We start from the raw sequence: 17,669 nt of genomic DNA on the forward strand, positions 1-17,669 counted from the left end.
AAGTTTTGTATTTGCATAAAAGTGGGAAAAATTCAATTATAATATTTGAATAAGAATAAAAATCCCATCTTTTGGCATCATCTTGCTGTTTCTCCAAAATGACAAACATTAATCTCAATAACATTGCGACTTACACAAACAGACACACGTAATGGAAAAAGGCAGTTTATTGCAACAGAAAACTAAGAAAAAATAATCCAAAGTATATGTGTAAAAAGAACATACTGCTGTATTGGATAAAATCAAAATATGTGGTTGCTTAAGATTTGATAGATTGAATAAATAGCTGCACATATTTAAACAGTGTTTTGATTACTCAAGCAGGAATGATATGCACGTTCAGGGGTGGCAGACCCCAGATACAGTTCACTCACACCCGTAAAACATACTTCTCAATGCTATGTCACCGTGAGGACCCATCCTCTACTTTATATGTATAATCTGTATCTTTTAAGATGATCATCACATCTCCATTTGCGAGGGGCTGCATCCAAAGAGCTGCAAGTGCTGTTTTGGTTACATTTTGCCAAGTAAATTGAGGCGCGCGAACACACAGACGAATGCCATAAAGGAAGAAGAGATGGGAATACAATTGAAGGAAATAAATGGATGCTTTGGGGAAAGGTCTGGAAGGAGTTTGCATGATCTTGGATGAAGGAATTCACAGATAGTACAAAGTGATTGTGGGAGAGTGTGAGAGGAGTCGAGCAGATAAGGCGAGGAGAAGGGAAAGAACCAAAAGAGATGGATCCTTTTAGCTTCATGATAACTTCACTCTCATGGCTACAAAAATCCAGAGATGGTATCGTGACTTTCTCATGGAGCTGTTGATGGTCTTGGTGCATTGTGGCTGGGAGAAGGGTTTTGAACGGGCTTATGGTCAACGCAGCATCACCAGGCGGACAGGCTGGGGGTTAAATCTCTGTTGTTGTTGTTGTTGTTGTTGTCGGTCTGCAGCTCCTAGCTGGGAGTTAGCGCAGGGCTGGGTTCAGTGCTGATGTTGACCAAACACTCACTGGACTTGAGGCTGGCTAGGGACCTGGAGCTTGGTAAAGAGGCCAGAGAGCCACACAGACCCAGCATGGAGGGAGTGTTGTCTTTCCCTACGGGGACAAAAACAGAGGAGAAAAAGCACAATAAAACTAAGCCTCTGACCGTACATACTTCAAGCTGCCCACATGAAACACCATAAACAGCCATCAAGCCTGCCTTTGTATGAGTATGTATGTACATGTGCATGGGTGGCTGCCTCTGAAGGGCTTTTATACAGCTGTGGAAAGAGTGCAAATACATTCCTACTCAAGAAGAAATGTTTTCTATACTGGAGTATAGAAAGGAGAATGTCCAGAAGTACGTACATTCCACACATACACCTTTATACACACACAAACTTGCACTAATATCAGATAGAATACAACTAAAACATTTCCCGACATTGTTTCCAACCTCCTACAAATCCCTGCACATTTAAAGGCTGCAGTGAATCTGTTGTGATGAATGTAGTAGCAGTGAAAAGTGTTGTTACCTGCTGAAGTCCAAGAAGCGTCTCCGTTCTGTCTCCCATCAGTCCTCTGGGGGTCAGAGTTTAGACTGACTTCAGCAGAAAGAAGCTCCAAACTGTGGAAACTCCTCCTGGATGGATAACAACATCATGATAGCACAAATACCTGCAGGTCTGAGCATTTATTGCATCGATAAGCATCTGCTTATAGATGTGTTATTTCCCAAAGGGGTCATATATTTAGATTTATGAATTCCAAACAAATTCAGAAACACATGCTTTTCATGTACCTGCGGAAAAGCTTGACATCACCCCGGTTGTTTGGGATAGTGGACCACTGGTTGACCAGCGGGATGGAAAGATCTTTAGCCAGATGGGATGTGTCACAGGGCATGAGGGCAGAGCTGCATGAAGCACAGAGCGCACATATGTTTTAGAAAGAAACACATGTTTTTAGTTGGAGCTTGTTAATTAGGTAAATGTGAAGGTGTGTGTTTCTCACAGTTGTTCCTGGAGCTCGAGCACGACGGCCTCCAGCTCCTTCTTCTCCTGTTGGCTCTGGACCGCCAGCTCCTCCACCTTGGCTCTCAGACGCTTGTTCTCCGTCTCCACATTCTTCAGCTGCGACTCCCGCAGGCGCACCAGCTCCTCCAGATAACCCTGCGACAGTGATTTATGTGTGTAGAAGCCCAGAGTGAAAAACAAGAATTATAAACAGCATTAACTTTGGGTTTTAGCAGCTGTCATACGTCACCTTCTGGGCATAGACGATCTTAAACCTCTGCTCCATCTTGCGACACTTGTTGCTCCAGCTCTCCTCGTCGGTCACCAGAGGGATGTAGGGATGCTCGGGCACACTCTCCTCGCTGTTACTGCTGTCCACACTGCGACGGTCCTCCTCGTCACTCAGGTAGTCGTAACTACGCGGCAGAGAGGCGACAGTGTTGCGGCACGTGCACACAAATGTGAAAAATCAGAGTGACGGGATCTGTCTTACCTCTGAGTGAACTTCAGGTAAGGTGTGTAGTCAATCACAGCTGAGGATTTCCCATCCAGAGTCTCCCCCTTCAGGCAAAAACTGCACAGAAACAGAGACACATACTAACCTGAAGAGTGTGTGTAAGTAGACTCAGTAAACATCAATGTATTCAAACGTAGTAAGGAAGCCACATGCGCAAAAAATATTTAATGGCCCTTTTTATTACCTATTATTTGTTTGTTGGTTTGTCAGTAAGAAACGGGTGTAGCATGGGATAATGAAAAACCAATGGATATATGTAGCGGATATGAATCACAGGTCGGATACAATATTTTTCACTTATGGAAACAGCCTTGGCGGAGGTCTGCGCTCTCCGAGTGCCCCTCTAGTGCTGCACATGTGCCAGCCATACTTTCACTTACATAATTGAAACAGTAATACATTAAACATGAGAAATGACATACACATCTTATCACAATGTATTATTCATGAATACACACTACCTAATGATACCTTAACAGAGTTACTAAATATAGGAGTTATAAATGTAGGCTACATGAGGTCAGAAAATATAAAATATTTATATTTATTTCATATATTTATATTAAAAAATAATTTTAAAAAATAGGTTTGAAATACCTAATCATTTCAGTACAATATGATAACTGTGTTGTTTAAAAAAAAAAGCCTGGGGGGGTACCGGTGCATGTACTATATATTTAAAGACTGTAAATCAGAGTACGCAGAGTGCGTCTTCACCTGAAGTCAATGGCACTCAGTCCAATCAGCATGCCAGTCAGGACTTGAGCTTCCTCTCTCAGCATGATGGCTCCATCGTCATAGAACCTCCTGTCAGGTGAAGAGGTGGTTATCATCTCCGAACTTTAAGACATATTACTGATACAGCGGCGACTCTACCTGCATTTTATGGTTTATTTGATGCTAAACATCTGGAGCAGGCATGTACTTTCCTCAAAGAAAGTAGTGTCTTTTACTTTTACTTTGAAACTGCGTGATTAGCATGAACAGACATAGCCACCATGAAGGTGAAACATCTCTGCAGCAGGTGTCACAAAAATTGACGATTGTCCCTTTAAATCACGAGTCTGACCTGGTTGTTTTTGTGTCCCTCAGAGCAGTGGACACATATTCCGACAGACGTTTCTCCATCAGCGCCACTCGAATCCATGCACGCCCCTGTAGGACAACACGAGAATTGAGTAGGAACAGAGGGCTTTCTTTGCTGCTCTCTCTTGCAATGCCCCACACACACACACACACATACACACACATACACACACAGTTCTGCATACAAATATCCTTGCCTTGGCTCGTGATGTGCTGATGTTCTCTATGTTTTCGATGCTGGCGATGCAGTTGTTCTGCAACTTACTGCACGCCAGCCGGATATATTCCCAGAAACTGCGCTGTCCATCTGAGCTGAACCAGCTTCCTGAACCTGGTACAAGATTAAAACACAGCAATGAATCACATGACAACAGGACACACTGCAAGAGTGCAACCACGGCAACAGTGCAGCTCACTGTATCATCATACACATTTGAACCCTTTTGATAATAATATAATTTAGTTTCATTTGTAATGTCTACAGCAGGGGTGTAGTTCAGGGACCACATGCAGCACAATTTGATCTCAAGTGGGCCGGACCAGTAAGATCACAGCATAATAACCTGTAAATAACGACAACTCCAAATGTTTCCCTTCGTTTTAGTGCAAACAAATACAAGTACATTCTGAAAATGTTCAAATTTAATGAACTATCTTTTTACAAATCATTATGAACCTGAAATTTCTTAAGAAAAAAAGGAGCAATTTCAACAACATTGTGCCTCAGGTTATCATTTACACGTGTGTGTTACAACGTACAGATCAGTGTGTCTACAAAGGCACAACACATTGTGTCGCAGGTATCTGGAACAGTATTTTACTTTATGATCAAAACAACTAATTTCTACACTTTGCATCCAGCGGGCCGGACTGGACCCTCTGGCGGGCCGGTTTTGGCCCCCGGGCCGCATGTTTGACACACCTGGTCTACAGTATAATCTATGCAGTGGATTGGTATTCCAGTTTCATATTAAATCTTACACATCTAAGTGTGTAATGTCTTGTTAATAGATTCAAAGCCCTATGAACTGATCTGTCTATCTTTTCCTGAGCCGTATGTTACCTGCAGTGTTACCTTTGAAGCGGTGGCTGAGGATGTGCTCTAAAATGGCGGCAAAGTTAATAAACTCCTCGGATGAGTCGTCTATGGGCTCTGCTGTGTACTTTTCTAGGAGAGTCTTTACAGAGAATCTGAAATAGAAGCACACAGAAAGAGGAATTAGTCAAACAAGACAATGCAGAAATTCTACTCTGCATATGTGAAGGATTTGAACTTTCTGTTGGTTGTGTGCCGCGGTTTACTGTATCCAAGCAGACAAATGTAGTACTGTATTTAAATCCTGCAACAATAGCGGGGAGGAGGGTTTCTTCTGGTTTTTTTTGGGAACCACGCCATCTTATCACACTGAGGTCACCCCAATTGTCTTGTGTACTGCACAATGTACCCCTTCAGTGCTTTGCAGTGTTATCATGAAAACAACACAATTAACCCCCTGTCTTTTCAGCCTTTGTGCACGCTGTGCTTTGAGGTCCCTTTGGGTCTTGTCTCTCTGAGGGACCGGCCAGCTTCAAAGAATAATCAAATAATTCCCTCCCCCTCATCTATACATGGTGGTCTGATCTATTTAGGGCAGCCACTGCCGCAGCTTTAGTTTCGCTTTCAACCCTACCGAACCACAGGCAGTTATGCAGCTTTCATGTTAGGAGCCAGCATCCAGGCACGAGCTCCGGCTGACTGCCTCCGCTTCAATGGGCAACACTAGCATCACCGAGGGCAAGACTGCCATGGCAGTGGGAAGCACCTCCATAGCTAGGGGAAAGACTACAGTAGCTATGGGAAACTCCTCCATCTTCAGGGGAGTGACCACCACCTCCATGGGAGACTCCACCATCGAAAGGCAAAAGACGACTGTGGCTCTGGGACGGGCCAGCTTCAGCCGGGGAACGACAACCACCTCCTTCCGCAAAGCCTTGATGTCCAAGCGCAGGAACAACTAGATGGAAAGGACCCCTGAAGCTGGTGCTAAGACACCAAAAGCAGCCAAGCAGTCCAAAAAAGACTCTAACAATGAGTGGAAAACCACATACTTGTCAAGCAAGACCTCTTTCACCAAAGGCAAGGTTTCCATCCTGAGGACTAAGTATGCCATCTGCTGGGGAAAATCCTCAATCTCCTGCAACAGAACCACCATATCTTTGGGCAACACCAACATAGCGGTGGGCAAAACCTCGGTTACACGAGGGGAGACCACGAGCTCTCTCACCACTCTGACCTTCACCCATGGGACCAAGTCTGTGTCTGTGATCAAAACCACCCTCATCAGGGGCAAAGAAACGCACAGCAACATCTACTGGGATTTTCACACATGATTCCTCCACACCCTTAAAAAACCCAAGGATATGTCTATCTGCTCAGTTTTAGCAGGTCAGTAGTATTAATAATAAAAAAAGAAAGAAAAAGTTGCTATGTTTGTGATCAATGTGTGACATCATATGCTACCTATGTGTGCAAGGTGGATTCCCCAAGTAAGAAAGTGCTTAGTGAGTTGCAGATCTAATGCTGAGCGTGTTATGCAAATGTGACAGCGATGAGATGATGTTTATGGTGTGTCGACATGGCAGGGAGGGAAAGTGTGAAACAGCTGTGTGGGATGTATGTGGAGAGACACAAGAGAGTGTGTGTGTGTGTGTTTCATCAGCACTGTTCTCCTGTTTATTGTGCATGTACAGCCATCAACACATCTTTGGTACAAATTTGCTATTTGTGTGCAGACTGCATTTGATTGGTTGATTGTCTGCATTTCTTTAACCATATTTCCACCAGAAAACACAGTTTCAAACTACAAAACTGTAATGTAACAATGCTTATAAAAGTAACATGTCTAAACACTGCTTGGCTTGATTGTTTTGTAAAAAAAGACCTAAGTTTGTGTGAGATATTATATGAACTTAACAACATAAATGGTAGAAATTAAAGACTCAAATGCTGGATGATGACGAGATGCAAAGAGTTCAGCAAGGACACAAAAATGGGTAGCAAACACCAACTGAAGGAACCACACCCATACTGAAGAGGGACACAAAAACAGAAGGGGTGCACATCAAAGCACCAACTACATGTGGAGAACATGAACATATTCATCCTTTCTTTTATCAAATGTGACACTGTGCCACTCATTTCACATACGGTATATACAGCCGTACACAGAGGCTATGTCCTACAATCAGAGGCTATAGGGAACAATGGCTCAGAAGAAAGTGATGTCACCACAGATTGCCCCCTTTGCAACAATGTGTCCTTCAACCGTCCGGTGTCGTCGTGGAGATGGGACAATCGCTCCACTGTCCCCGTCCCCCCCAGATAGGCTGTGGCCACCTACGGCTGCCTCTGTCCATTCACAGGGACACATGGGTGGTATGTGGCCTTCCAGAGCCCACGTCGATCATCTCAACGAAGGCATTATGCGACATGGGGGTCGCGCTATCCACGCTTAGCATTCTGGTCTGCTCTGGATTGTAGCTGATGTTACTATTACCGCCGAGGGGCAGAGCGGGACGTGCTGCATGAGTGTGCGATGCTTTGCATCGAGTGAGCCCCGAACCCCGTCGTCGAATCTGGGTCAGGAAGACGAGCTTCTCCTCAATGGGCAACACCAGCTTCACCGAGGGGAAGACAGCCCTCACCCTGGGCACTACCCAAATAAAGAGGGGAAAGTCCAAGCTTGCCATGGGGGCCTCCTCCATTACCAGGGGCAGGAGCACGACATCTCTGGGCTCTTCCACCATCACCAGCGGGAAGACCAAGATCGCCCTGGGGGGTGCCTCCTTCAGCAGAGGCACCACCACCACCTCTTTTCGGAAAGCCTTCTTCCCCAAGCGCAAGACACTCTAGATGAGAGGGGAACTCATCGAGGGGTGGGGGGACTGGTACAAAATGTCACACGAAAGAAGAAGAAAGATGCACCATCACAGAGAACATTTGGACACCACTACAGCATCTGCACAGGGTCTGTTCCAATTGAGAGGCAAAACTGGATTACATTTATTTTTGGACCATTGACTTGTTTTGAGCAATGCCGGATTTATCAAGGAAACAGGTCAGTGGCATCCACATTCTGTCTCATAATGTTATCTGTATAAGCAAGTAGGTCAGTCAGGTTTCAAGGTATGATAGAGCTCCAGGATGTTATGTGCTGTACTCCACGATGACCCACAAACTAAAAACAAATCCACTGAGGTGACGACAGTTTGCCAGTAAGCACAAATATTGTGTTGGGACAGAGATTCACAATCGTTGTCACATTAAAGATCCCCAAAGAGATCGGCTCCTTTGACAAGACTTTGTCTGAAGGAATCCCATCAGAAAAGAAGTTTTGTTTAAGAGATGATTTTTGTCTATTCTGTCTAAAACTTAAGATAAAATGTGAAACATATCGTCAAATCTGGCCATCTGTGCAGACTTCCAATGAAAGTGTATGAAATCAAGCAATTGCTCGTTATGCAGTACCAAACCCTTGGAAAAACACCAAGTGAACCCAGTGGTTCCCAAGGCCCAGTATGGGAACCAGCGATATATTGCTATCTGTTTGTTGATGTAATAACATTTAAAATCATAACAGAAGAAAGTCAACTGTTGCAAAAGGGCCTCCTTGACCCGATAAGGTGGCAGTGTTATCTCAAGAGGAACATTACGGCAGATTGTTTAACATTAAATGAAGTCCTTTGATCTGAAGGGGAATTGCTGGCATGCCTTAAATGCAAATAGATGGAGTGGAATAGCAAAATGCTCTTGGTACGATTTGACACTGAAAAACAACTGCAGGCCTTCTGACAAGCTTCTTTTGTGCCCCCTCTCACTCAGCCTGGATCGCCGCCAAGCCCACTCTCAGCTCTGTTGAAATGCCCTCTTGTTCTCCTTTCTCACCCCTCTACTGTACTTACACAAGTGTGTTTGATCCAGCAGCACCACCTAGGATCACCAAAACGACATTTATCAGCAGTGACACCTAATATAAACACACAAAGCTTCACATTAACTCTCTCAGCTTTCATTTTGTTCCCTTTTTCCCCTGACTCCTTCCACTTTCTCCCTCTTCCTCTTTCTGTCTCCCTCTTTAGTCTTGGCATAACCAGCAGGATCAGATGACACAGGCAGACTCCTCACTGGCCGCAGCATTGTGTAACACCAGCCAGTGCTGTTGTTTATCATCGGGGGAGACGTCCTGTCCTGTTCTGGAGCCGCACAAACAGCCACGATAAAGAATGCTGCGCGCTTTGATAAATGTTAAGAGAAGAATGATCATTTGGACCAAATTTGAATAGACAAATATTTTTAAAAATGCAGATACAGCAGGGTGTGTCTCTCTCTCTCTCTCTCTCTCATCGGCCCCATCTGTGAATAAGCGTCTAGGCAAAGTGTTTCATGGTCAGAGGAGGTGTCGAGGGATTAATGTGCAAGATGGACAGTGAGGGTGTTGGGCAGAGAAGTGCTGAGAGTGTAAAGTAGATGTTTGAACCTGACAGGGGGGTGAAATGAAGAATGATAGGGTGTCACAGAGACATTGGTGGTGAGAGAGTAGGCTGATCAGAGACGCCCAAATGTTTAGACAAAGCTACAGACACCTCTGCTGTAATTACACAAACTTGATGTGTGTAGTGTAGCTTTGGAATTGAGGTCAAATGAAAACGAAGGCTGCACAGATACTAAAGTAGAAAACAATGTTATTCCACATTTGTTGATGTTTTTCCTTTAAAAGAATGCCACGGAGAGAGCTGGTAAATGGCACAAAGAACCACCCACTTGCAGAAGCATGTCCACAAGATATGAATACGTGGTCGTGTTTACTACAGCACAGGACATTTTATTCTCCTCTCGAGCCGCCACTGCCCCGGAAGAGCACAACCCTCAGCCAAGACGCAGCACATCGCCGCCCTCCCTCCTTTCCCTCCCCTGCTCCTTATGTTTACAGGAAGCAGCTGAAGGGAGAACACCTTACATGGAACCTGTCAAGTCTCACTCATCTTATCTATGTTTTCTTAGGTTCACCGTGTCCACGCCAACACCGCTCCTCCAGCTGCGGACGATGGCATGACAGCTCTTAGTCACACTAAAGCAACAAAACAGCGCATTTGAAACATTACAGTCCAAAAACAAAACAAATTGCCGTGTGACTGATAACAATATTTCGGCTCAGATGAACAAATTGGAGTTGGATATGAATTGCCGCTGACTGTAGAAAGCCTGACATGTTCAAATAAAACCTGTTGCTAGTGGCAACAGCACAGAGATATAGTAGATCACGATGACACTGTGGACATGATTAACACCAAGTCTCTTCAAAGCCATTAAGACGAAGCACATATGGATGTTCTGATTTTGTTGGGTTAAAAAAAACAAAAACATTGCAGCTAAAATCATCAGGGTTAAAACGGAGATCTGAAGTCGTGAAGAAACAAAACTCAAAAGTGTCTGAATATTGACTTCCTCACCTTACCTCTCTTTCATTCTGTCTCTCTGCCATTAGTATACATTTTAAATCTTTAAGTCCCTGACACAAGTGCAGAACTTTTCCCTGTGGTGGTGCAAATGTTCAGGTTTTCCTTTATTATACACAAATGTCTATTGCTGTACATATGTGTTTCTAACACTGTAAACACGAGGCACTGAAACATTGAGCAGATCTCTGTGCCTGGTACTGGTGACCCACTTAATGCCAGATCATTTCTTTTCTTTTGAAGGGACTGTGATGCCCGTTTGTCTTTGTTATGACCCCCCCGGTAACAGACACAGATCCCTTCTCTGAAGTCCCTCAAAAAGACATAACTACATCAAACAACTTGTTATGAAATGTTAATCTCTGTGTGTGTGCTGATTGTGTTTTAAACGTGTATGATGTGACAGTGAGGGAAAAGTGGTCAGACTTTATATATACACTTAAATGTATTAGGGGGGGGAAAAATAAAGGCTTGGCCTGCACTAATCTAACACTAACGTCAGCTTAGTTCCTGTAGCCAGGCAGCAGCTCAAGCTGTGGAAGTAGCTGCGTCTCAGCAGCACAACAGAGCCTGGATCCTGTATCCTGCACCAACATGACGCCCAGTCTGCTTTAATGCACAGCCACTGCTGATTCAGGATCTCTCTCCAAAGAGACTGTACGAACAACCTTTGACTACTTGAATCAACTCTGACCAGAATGACATCAAGAAGAAAAACATTTTTCTTTTTTTAAATAAAAAGGTCAGAAACGTGATGAAAGAGGAGATGCAGAGACACAGACACGCCTGGAAGAAGTTGCCCTCCATACTGAACCTAATCAATGTCCGAAACAGTGTAGTACGCATTACTGATGGAAAGCTGTTTGAGATTTATTTCTGTCTCGTCCTGTGTGTTTGTCATTAAAAGGCTTAAATTATTAAATTGGTTTTAGCACGCTCAGGAAAACCTGAAAACAACAGTGTTTTTGTTCCTAATCTTTCTCTGTGTTGTAAGTCCATTGTGAGAACTTTTCTTTCTTTGCGGGCACGCTCTGTGTGACGTTGTGTGTTTTGCTTCACTGTACGTGTCACTAAAATGCAGACAGGACCTTGAAGAGAAAGGTACTGGAATAAAAACGCTTGATTGTGTGTCTATTTGAGAGTCTGGACTTTGTCTTTTTTTAGTTTGGGACTATGCACGGTCACGGGGAATAAGGGAGGAGATAAAACAGAAAGGAGGCAAGAGCAAGATGTGGACGCATGACGTCACTTTGGCAGAACATCTGCACACTCGACAAAAATAATTACGTCCCTGTCTGAGGTTCTATTTATTACTATAGTCAATTTACAATTCAAAACCCATAGCGATGCTATAATACATTTTATAAGAGCAATATGAAAGTATCAAAGTAAAACTGTCATTTTCCTACAAGTCTGTGGTGATATCACGGAATATAAAAGTACTATAAAGCATAATAAGGTCAGAATAAAATAGATCTATCAGCTGCTCTATGAAGATACTTATATTTTAGTATTTCTTTTGACATTTTATAGACTAAACAGATTACAAATTAATCAAGAAAATAATCAGCAGATTAGCTGATAATGAAAATAATTGTTAGATTTTAAGTCAGAGTTGGAGTGTTGTAACAATATGAAAATAAAACATTACTATATATAAACAACACTGAGACAATAATAATGAATATGTGTTTTCTGGAGTATCATTCATGACAGTTTATGTGCAGTTCAAAAATCTGCATATAATATCAAACAAAGCATCTGGAGGTTAAAATGTGATTAATTTAAGAGTGAAACTGTAGAATTATTAATAAAAAACATTATGTATGTATGTGTATTACACTAAACACCATAAAACAGGAAAAGGTCGTCACTAATATTATATTATTGAGTCCCTCAGAGACGGTTTAGTCCCAAAAAGGATATTTATAGAAATACTACAATAGATTTTAAGCACACTTAACACTATATAAGACTAGATCAGGGGTTTCCTACCTGAGGGGTCGCAAAACAAATGTGAAGGTCACGAGATGATTGAAGAGATAAGAATGAAATATATATATTTATTTTACACAAAATAAGGTTCTCTTTGGTCAAACTACTCCCCAATCACGTCCACACTGAAGTCTCAACCTGCAATTTCTACATTTTAGGAGGGTCACATGACAAAAAGGTTGGAAACTACACATTATACTAAGATACACAACAGAGGACTTAAAACGTGCATAGAAATGACAACATGACACCACCGTGAAGGATGTCTCGCAGAGTAACAATACTAAATCAGAGAAATGTAATTTACATCAGATGAGTTAAAGTTCCTCTCAGCTCTCTGGTGCACGTGAGTTTACAGCACTAACCGCTCTGAACGCTGCACAAGACAGTGATTTATGAAACTGCACACCACAGTCTATAAGCACGTACTGTACTGTGTAGGCTGATGGCCACTGATGGGGGAGGAGTCCTTGCTCTGCTCCCAATGCCCTTGTCCCATTCAGGCACTCAACCTCACAGTGATGGAGGAGGAAACCTGCTGTTGGCTGTTGTATTATAAACAATATTAGCCACTAGTCTGTTTGGTTTTTTGTAGCTGTATTTATCAATACAGATAAAAATCAAGCAGGTGTGTCAACCTGTTAAAAACAGACATTCCTCTGAGAGATGTTAGAGATCCTGCATAAATGTCACACCAAAGATATCATCCATAGAGCTACACGTTGAAGATTGAGGAGATATTATAGGTCTACAGCAGCGTGTGATGGCAGGGGTATGTGAAGGTGAACATGCACCTGCCTCCAGTTCATCCCTAGCATTTCTAGAAATTGATGCGGCTGTCTGCATTATTTTGAATATATTTGTAGTCCTGCTGCCCGCTGTTTCACCCCAGGAATTAATAAACATACTCCCTTGTGGACATATTATTACAATTGTGAATTTAACAGCATGCAGGGACTGGCACTTGCAGAAAATGCTGTAAATCGACGGTGTCGTGATGTATACCTGCAAACCGTGATGAGGTTTTTCCGCTCCACACCGACGCTCCGAGCAGACGCCTTTTTCGATGTCAGACCCATAGCCATTGCTGTGTGAATGCAGCCCGACTCCATCCAGCGGCGGCCCCGGGGCCTCTTCGGGATCCGTGCCCAGGCCAGGACCCCTCCCTCCACGGGCCCAGTGTCCTACAAACACCCACTGTCCTCTGTGGGGAGCCACGGATGCTGCTGCTGCTGGAGGAGGAGACAGGAGGACAGAACAGCGGCGATCAGCGTCAAGCCAGAGATGATCAAATGTACAAGTTCCGGTTGGAACTTTCAAAATACAATCTACCTAATTTATTTTCGTTCTGCTGTGCTGATTGCAGAATATTGATACTTTTATTTCTAATAATGATACTTTTGATTTCCGGTTTTATTCAGCGTACGTCATTCACTTGGCACAGCTGAGAGAAACGATGCCTTCACGTACTTCTGCATACTCGTACACCAGGTTGCCCTGGTGAATGGTGGTTCAGTTCTCCTGTGCATTTGTGTTTTAATAAAAGAAAAGCTACAAAAAAAAAGTCTAATCTATTCTATGCAACAATCCATAAACTGAATGGAAATGTGTCTTCTGTGAGAAGAAAATACATTAAATTGAAATTAATTAAATGTAATGTTTCAATTTAATTTAAATACATTCAAACTCATTTAATTTATTAATATTTAGAATATATTTTGTTTTAGAATATATTAATTATGAACAGTAATTATTCTCCTTTTGACCAGCAGGGGGCCACTAAGCAAATACCCCTAGACACTAGGGGGCGCTGTGGCGGCGGCACACATCGGCACTGGCAGTGAAGGAAGATGGCGGAGTCTGAAGAACCAAAAGCGGGTCCTTGCACTTTTCTGTTCAAAAAATCTACAAAGAAATTCCACGGACGAAAGAGAAAAGCGAGCGACAGCGACAAAGGTAGTAATTTATAATGTTGCTAATGTTTCCTGTGTTTTTCAGGAGGAGAATCCCCTGTGCTGATTACGTTGTGGCTTTGTCAACGGTTCTGAAATGTCAACACACAAACTACGTTAGCTTAACGTTAACTGGCGAGTGTTTGTGTGTTATTGTATGTCTGTCTTTAATAATAACATCGACATTTACCTGAAAATAATCAAATGAACCGAACAAATGAGTGTAACGCTGCAAACTGTGGGTTTCTGAGGTTGTGAACATTTTCGTCGCTGTTAAAAAACAGTTCCCTCATTTGTGCTGCATTCAAGCTCCCTCGGAATTCTAAGAGTTATGACATTTTTGCGCACCCTGAATTTTGTGGATTGAGAGTTCAATAATAAAAACATTAGCGTAGGTGAAGCATTCAAAACCTTTACTTAAGTAAAAGTACAAATAACACACTGAAACTACTCCAGTACAAGCAATAGCCCTGCATACAAAACCATACTTAATTAAAAGTATGTAAGTATAAATAAAATGATTCATTGTGCAGTAAAATGTCCCCTGTCAGTGTGTTACTATTATGTGTGATGTTTGTGGATTATTATTACTGCTGCCTCAATGTGTATGTTGCATTTTACTGCTGTAGATGTTTACGTGTGCAAATGTTAACTCCTTTTATACACTGTTAGGTAATTTAATCTACAGCAATGCATCATATTCAATAAGATCATCATATGTTCATTTCTCTGAAAAGTCAACTATTCATGAGCTCAGAAAACAGCTCTGTTTTCAGCTTTGTGACGATGCGTTTTCCAGCTCATCCAAGGGGGATTTTATTTAATGCATATTAAGTTAAGTACCTCAAATTTGTACCTAAGTACAGTACTGGAAATTGGCAGGTCTAGTGTCAGCCTTGTGGGCTTGAATGGTTGCTATAAAACGTTTTTGCCATATATAGAGAACAGCTTTAGACTTAAAGACAAGATGCAAACAATAAGTTCAACTTGTTCTTTTTTCAGATGGAAACAGTGATGAGGACCAGTGCTCTGTTGTCAGAAGGGGAAAGAGAGACACTCGAGATAACCCCATGATTCAAAAGGTACCATAATAATAATTTAAAATCCACTTTTAAAATAATATTTAATAGTGTGGAAAGCCTGACCCTGGTCTTGTCCCTGTTCAGACAAAGAAGGTGGAGAGAGATGAAGCATCGTCCAGTGAAAATGAAGGAGAAAAAGAGCAGAAGAAGGTCACTGTTGCTTACAAGTCCACACGATCGGCAGTGAGTTGAGACTTTTCTTTCTTATTGCATTTTTATAAGAGAGACAGGAACCATAAAGTGCAATGGTTTGAATCCTCCTGTCAGGGAAAGTGAAGGAGAAGCACATTTCTCTGTTGTGAGCAAAGTAAGTAACCTCCAGCTACTGGAGCTGCTGAGTGTTCTCCATCTGCATCCATGTTTGTTGTTGTTGTTGTTGTTGTTGTTGTGAAGCCACGATCTGTTGACTAGAAATATTTCTCACTTTCTGCTATTCGCTCAATCTTGCCCCAAACAAGAAAGCAGAGGGACCCGAGGACATGGGTGCAACGGCTACATACGAGCTGGACACCGAGAGAGACAACGACGCTCAGGCGATCTTTGAGAGGAGTCAGAAAATCCAAGAGGTAAAGAAGATTACACATTTGCTAAATGTTACAATTGAATCTACATTTAGAAGTGTTTCTTTTTACATTTAAACAATGTTTTCTTGTTAAATATGCAGTTTGGGCATAGAACCAAACATATTTCTCAATTGATTTTTAAATGATGTATAACTGCACCACACCTGAAATATCAACTCTGTTTAGATATTTCCTCACAAACCTTTTCATTAGGGTGAAAACTAGCAATTTATGCACACAGTTTTTCTGCCAAATAATTCAGACTGGAAGCTACAAGTCGAGGCACAAACAGAAACCGAACACATAACCTCCTCGGCGAAGGTAATAATAAAGTTTCGCACTGACTGGACGATCCTTTTGTTTCCCTCCTTCGACAGGAGCTGACGGGCAAAGAAGACGATAAGATCTACCGCGGAATTAACAATTACCAGAAATTCATCAAGCCTAAAGATACCACCATGGGCAATGCCTCCTCTGGCATGGTCAGGTGAGCGCTGAGCCGAGACGTATTCAGCCATGAATTCTAATTTGTAATCAATTAGTGATGAAACAATTATTTTATAAACAGAAAGGGACCAATCCGAGCCCCTGAACACCTGAGAGCCACAGTCAGGTGGGACTACCAGCCGGACATCTGCAAAGACTACAAGGAGACTGGGTTCTGTGGTTTTGGAGGTGGGTGTGAGATTTGTGCCGATACAATATCAAAGTCATCTGTTGAATAACTAAAACTCTTTTAACATCTTGACCATTCACGTTAGTGTTCATCTCTTCTGCTATTAGACAGCTGCAAGTTCCTCCACGACAGGTCGGACTACAAACATGGCTGGCAGATTGAGCGGGAACTGGAAGAGGGCAGATATGGAGCCAATGGTGAGTTCAGGAGGCGGATTTCATGTCCGGGTTTGTTTTGTGCCTGCGTCAACATTTCCTGAACAATGCTGTACTTTAATTTAGATGAGGAGAACTACGAGGTGAGCAGTGACGATGAAGATTTGCCCTTCAAGTGCTTCATCTGCAGGGATTCCTTCAAGAACCCCATCATCACGAAGTAAGCCTCTTTTCCTCGGCTTCTTCTTCACCGTGTATTACCAGTTGCAATGTGTTAACCAGTGAAATGTCTCCCAGGTGTAAGCACTACTTCTGCGAAACCTGTGCTCTTCAGCATTACCGCAAGTCCAAGCGGTGCTATGTGTGCAACACTCAAACCAACGGTGTTTTCAACCCTGCTAAAGGTAAGCAGACCTTTGAGAGGGGGTAAGCAGACCTTTGAGAAGGGGGGGGAATCAGGGCTGTACTCAATGTCTTTTTTTTTTTTTTTTTTTTACATTCAAAGCTTCTATTGAGGGTTTTTTTTTTTTTAAATGAAGCTTTGAATATCTGTCCTCATATTTAATGACATCACCCTACACAAATAGGGGGTGTATTGTGGTTGTATAAAGTCAGGTACGTGCAGCAAGCGGGAGAGCAAACTGTTTTTATTGCAGTGAAAATGTGGTTTTTGAAAAGCTAAACCCGACATGGATCGAAGCAGAATATTTTTTGTTGGATTAAAAACATTTGTGCATGGTTTCTTTTTCCAATAAAGTTATACTTTTAGACTTTACAACGCACTGGAGTTATTGTGCATTTACATAATAATATTCAAGCTGCAGAAACACAGGGTTTAAACAGGAATGACAAAAAAGCTCTTATGCAGTCAAATGATTTAGTTTGAATGTCAACGCGCTAGAAATAAACTACTAAGAAATTCATGTGATGAATGCAACATAATGATTCCCTTCAACTCGTTCCCTCTATTAATTTCCTGTTATTCCAGATTTGATGGTGAAGATGGAGAAACGCAATGCTGCCGCCGCAGACCAGCCGCCATCAGATGAGGAGGATCAGTAACATCTGAGCATGTTATGCGTTTGTCTGTGTACATTTGGAATAAAATTACCCTTTTTCTTTTTAGACAGTTAACTGCCTCAC

General features: G+C 42.4%; 2 protein-coding genes and 1 long non-coding RNA gene across 5 annotated transcripts; 2 read left to right on the forward strand and 1 right to left on the reverse strand.

Moving 5' to 3' along the window:
* Nucleotides 1-149: 149 nt before the first annotated feature.
* On the reverse strand, nt 150-13,389 carry rundc3aa (RUN domain containing 3Aa). Of its 2 annotated transcripts, none has more exons than XM_029437176.1 (11): nt 13,104-13,389; nt 4,672-4,799; nt 3,806-3,939; nt 3,592-3,677; nt 3,240-3,329; nt 2,499-2,579; nt 2,256-2,421; nt 2,004-2,161; nt 1,792-1,905; nt 1,526-1,632; nt 150-1,103 (listed from the first exon to the last, which is right to left on the reverse strand). In XM_029437176.1, the coding sequence occupies exons 1-11, from the start codon at nt 13,208-13,210 to the stop codon at nt 961-963; spliced, it is 1,314 nt and encodes a 437-aa protein (XP_029293036.1). In that variant the 5' UTR covers nt 13,211-13,389; the 3' UTR covers nt 150-960. The 2 variants fall into 2 exon arrangements, with proteins under 2 accessions (XP_029293036.1, XP_029293037.1); XM_029437177.1 differs by having other exon boundaries at nt 4,684-4,799; nt 13,104-13,385.
* On the forward strand, nt 7,500-11,239 carry LOC115011903 (uncharacterized). 2 transcript variants are annotated; one of them, XR_003832615.1, is made up of 2 exons: nt 7,500-7,705; nt 8,727-11,239. It is a non-coding gene; the product is annotated as an uncharacterized LOC115011903 (long non-coding RNA). The 2 variants fall into 2 exon arrangements; XR_003832616.1 differs by having other exon boundaries at nt 9,649-11,239.
* A 508-nt stretch (nt 13,390-13,897) lies between the features above and the next one.
* On the forward strand, nt 13,898-17,660 carry rnf113a (ring finger protein 113A). The gene is made up of 10 exons (XM_029437131.1): nt 13,898-14,054; nt 15,053-15,132; nt 15,217-15,315; nt 15,591-15,698; nt 16,073-16,182; nt 16,264-16,370; nt 16,479-16,568; nt 16,653-16,746; nt 16,824-16,930; nt 17,515-17,660. Exons 1-10 carry the CDS (start codon nt 13,949-13,951, stop codon nt 17,586-17,588), a joined length of 975 nt encoding a protein of 324 aa, XP_029292991.1. The 5' UTR covers nt 13,898-13,948; the 3' UTR covers nt 17,589-17,660.
* Nucleotides 17,661-17,669: the final 9 nt, after the last annotated feature.

This window comes from Cottoperca gobio, chromosome 8, assembly GCF_900634415.1.
Source record: "Cottoperca gobio chromosome 8, fCotGob3.1, whole genome shotgun sequence".
NCBI lineage: Eukaryota > Metazoa > Chordata > Actinopteri > Perciformes > Bovichtidae > Cottoperca > Cottoperca gobio.